Source organism: Phaseolus vulgaris, chromosome 7, assembly GCF_051622355.1.
Source record: "Phaseolus vulgaris cultivar YP4 chromosome 7, ASM5162235v1, whole genome shotgun sequence".
Classification (NCBI taxonomy): domain Eukaryota; kingdom Viridiplantae; phylum Streptophyta; class Magnoliopsida; order Fabales; family Fabaceae; genus Phaseolus; species Phaseolus vulgaris.
In genome coordinates, this window is record NC_143504.1 from 53,115,716 (window position 1) to 53,119,592 (window position 3,877).

A 3,877-nucleotide genomic window follows, 5' to 3' on the forward strand; every position below is an offset into this window, starting at 1 on the left:
AAAGTCACAGCTCCAAGCATTTTAAATTTGGACAAAAGATAGATAGAACCACTTTTTCTAAGGAAATATGTCCACTGATTTAGACTTTACAATTGCTACTCGTACACGATAGAAAAGATCGTGTAGAGAAAGATGGAAATAGAAAAAAATTAAATGAATGGGATCTGGATCTGTTACACCTGTTAAATCTTATTCGAGGAAATGCATCTCTCACCCACATAGCACAACACAAGTGTTTAGGAGTAGCTCGATCCATTAATTGCATGAGATGATAATGTAGCAAGAAGGACTATATATGTATATATTAGAAATTCAGAAAAATAAGAAGAAGAAGAATAAATAAATATCGATTCTGTACTATACACAAGGAATTATTACAGAACCGTAGCATACATCAATAGAAAGGAATAGGACAAATAATCTAATTTATATATATATTTATATAAGTGGTCATTTTCATGACAGATGGTTGTTGGCGATTTTACAGAGAACAACGGTAAACTATCCATTACTAGGAGTTACATCTTGCGGCCCTCCCATGGTTGGAAACAGTGCCCTCATTGCCAGCCAACATCAAGTACTTGTCCTTGCGGGTAAGTTTAGTGCAGTGAAATCCCAACGCGGTTCCAATTTGTGATTGAACCTGATTAGCCACTTGAAATTTGGAGCTGTCTTGGTCAACATGGGTGGTGGTCGTGTGAGAAAACTGTGAAGGGAAGACATGTTGCAAAAGTTTAACAGTGTAGATGGGAGAGGGGTTCATGAGAAAGAAGAATGGGTCCAAGCATTTGAGCCCTCCGGCAGTGGTTCCGTGGAACATACTAACGTGGGTATCAACTGCAACCGGCACAATTTCATCGCACATTTCGGAGAACAGAGGGCTGAACCTTAATAAATAGGGTTCTCTGCATGTGGTCCCCTCCGGACACACCACCAGGTCACCTTGACCCAGCAAGTGTTTCATCATGTTGGCGTCCTCGTCGCGGTTTCTCATTAACCGCACCGTTTTTATTGGGGACAGCATCTCAGACATCTTGCTTAGACTGTATGTGAGTGCAGTCATATTCTTTTGTAAAGAGAAGGAGATGTAGAGTGGGTCTAGCAAGGTTCTGTGGTTACAGACGTAGAGATTATTTTTACGAGTAACATTTTGTTCTGTGGATGCAGATGTTGTCAGACGTAGGCCAGTCATTATCAAGAGGGGTGTTGAGATGGTAAATGGGAGTGAGAGGGAGAGGAAAATGCGAAGAACAGAGAGGATAATCGCATAGGGAAGCCACATGAAGATTGCTATGGATTCCATTGGAGTAGGTCTTAGTGCTAATCTTCCATCATGAAAAATGAGGGGTCTAGGGTATCTCTCCCTTTCTAACTTTTGCCAGCTTCTCTTGTCTGCTTCTGACACCACCAACACTTCCTATTTATTGTTCACAAGGACAAATAACATGTTAGTTTGAAAATCGATACCTCTCATCACTTCTCACCAAAAATATAACTACTGCTGCATGGAATTATACATGCATATTTTTTCAGTCAAAAACTTGTACCAACTCAAAAGGAGTTTCCATAAAAAACACAAACAGCTCAAGAGCACCACTTTACATTGCAACAAATATCAAAGAAGAGTCTTACCTACTTTTTCAAAACACTCGGAAATCTATCCAAAATTATTAAATTATCAATAAAGCTCTTTTGAATTATAATTACGAATATGAATTATAATTACGAATATGAATTATAAATGCTAAAAAATATCTCTTTTGAATACTAATAAAAACTTAAAAGAACAAAACATACTTTTTATGATAAAAAAAACACCTATTATTATTATTTTGAATTTTTTTTATAATTTTGAACAACAACTTTTTTTTAAAGTTTTTTAACCAGAAACCTAAACAATTACCAAGATTGAATAGAAAAGTATGTTCAAAAAGTATAGTAAAGAATACGCTATTAATTAGCCTTCCTTTGTGTCGAGTCAATAGATCATGAAGTTGAATTTTTGCACATTTCTTCAAATTAATTATAAATGAGTTTATACTTTTTATGTAATGTAATCTTTTTTGTTAAGGAAAAAATTGTACATAATTTCTTAACCTATACACAGAAAGATTAAAGAATTTAAAAACTTGTACACTTGAAAAAATTGTTATTTTATTTCAAAAATTTATTTATATTTATTATTATTATTATTTGAGTATAATATTTATTATAAAAAACCGTTTTTATGGTTATTAAAAAAATTTGTGATTGTCAAAAGGATATCTTTTTTTTTTGCCAAAAGAAAATGTATGTAATGCTATGTTGAGGCCATTAAAAAAATGACTCTTTTCATATAATATACTGTTGAGTGAAAAGTGACAAACCTTGCAGTGAGAGAAAAATTCATGGTTTGGAGTGTTGTTGAGGCTTATTATTCCGATCATATCAGAACATCCTTTTCCTTCTTTAAGTAGGTCTAAGGCATGCGTAGTTTTGATGTTCTCCATCAAACCCAAGTAGTATCCACAGAACGTTTTCAGCTCTCCGCCTACAACCAAATCAATCTCCAAATATTCTCTCAGAAAGCTTTCCACCATGACTCGAGGGAGTCTGCTCACGCCCACTTGCTTCCCTCCTTTTTTCAGCATCTCAAACATTTCACTACCAACGTCCTCCAACAAGAATTTTGGCAGCACGGACCTTCCCACTCTGAAGCTTGATGCTTTGATCCCCAAGAAGCATGTCATCACCATTATTTTCAACCCCATCTCCCTTCCTACTACACAAACAAAAGGGTATAGAAAAACCAAGACCATGGCCCTAAGTAGCCCTCCTGCCTCAAAGGCCACAAGCATGAAATATGGAAACAAAGAAGAGGATTTCAACAAAGCATTTTCCACATCAAAGACCAAGGTGTGTTCGTTGAGGTCAGATCGGTGAAAGAGAGTGGAGAATTTGGGGTGTTTAAACTGTGTTGCACCAGAAAAAGAATTGCTAATGGTTCTGTAGAAGCGAATGAGGTTCTTGAACTGCCTAAAGAGAAAACGGTACCAAAAAAAGAAAAGAGACTTGAAGAAAAACGATCTTAACAATTTAGCCATCGAAACTATCGATAGGGGACTTAACTCAACTCAACACGTTGTTGCTAGGTGCTATGTGTTGGCATTCTGTGGAGGGCAAGGGTTGGTATTTATAGAACTGCTTATACCCTAACGCCCATATTTTTGTCTTATTATTACGATATTGACAACCTATTTTGCTCATCTAGAACTAGTCTCACATGGTTTGCCAAAACCATTATTTTTTTCTGTTGACCAATTCCCAAGTCCCTTATAGTGTTTGGCAACCTTTTTCTGCGTCTTCACTCATTTGGTAAATATTACAAAAAGTTTATCTCTCGTTGACTTGAATCATCATGCCACACTTGGAATTTAAAAGAAAAAAATATCAAAACCAGTACTACTAATACTTGTGTGCTGTAACAATAAATTCCTTTGTCGGCACCACACCTTCAAGTGGAAGCTTTTTAGAAATGATCTATTTCCAACAACAGTTAATTGAAGATGGTGAATATAGCTGAAATTAGAAGAAAGTGGCTAGCCAATTAAGTCAAAAAGTCACATGGTACTAGAATATAAAAATAAGTTAGTTCTGAAAACTTGTTAGTTGACGTCAGATATAATTTACTGTTATTTAGTTTATAAAATAGTATTTAACTTATTTAATATAGTAATTGTTTATTTTTATTTTTAAAATTAATTTTTATTTAATGATTTTCTTATAATATATATATAAATAAATTATTATTATTTTAATTTATTTAATTAAATATATTAATGAATTAATTGAAGACTTCAAAAATATTTATATAATATTAAGTATGTTTTATATATAT

At 34.2% G+C, this 3,877-nt stretch overlaps 1 protein-coding gene across 1 annotated transcript; it reads right to left on the reverse strand.

Moving 5' to 3' along the window:
* Positions 1-336: 336 nt before the first annotated feature.
* On the reverse strand, positions 337-3,157 carry GPAT3 (glycerol-3-phosphate acyltransferase 3). The gene is made up of 2 exons (XM_068637368.2): positions 2,367-3,157; positions 337-1,417 (listed from the first exon to the last, which is right to left on the reverse strand). Exons 1-2 carry the CDS (start codon positions 3,081-3,083, stop codon positions 512-514), a joined length of 1,623 nt encoding a protein of 540 aa, XP_068493469.1. The 5' UTR covers positions 3,084-3,157; the 3' UTR covers positions 337-511.
* Positions 3,158-3,877: the final 720 nt, after the last annotated feature.

What these genes read in the sequence shown, in the direction of transcription:
- GPAT3 (XM_068637368.2), bottom strand. Translation starts at nt 3,083, where the DNA reads ATGGCTAAATTGTTAAGATCGTTTTTCTTCAAGTCTCTTTTCTTTTTT. An exon ending in AATTTTTCTCTCACTGCAAG is followed by an intron (nt 1,418 to 2,366) that starts GTTTGTCACTTT and finishes AACAATAAATAG; the next exon opens with GAAGTGTTGGTGGTGTCAGA.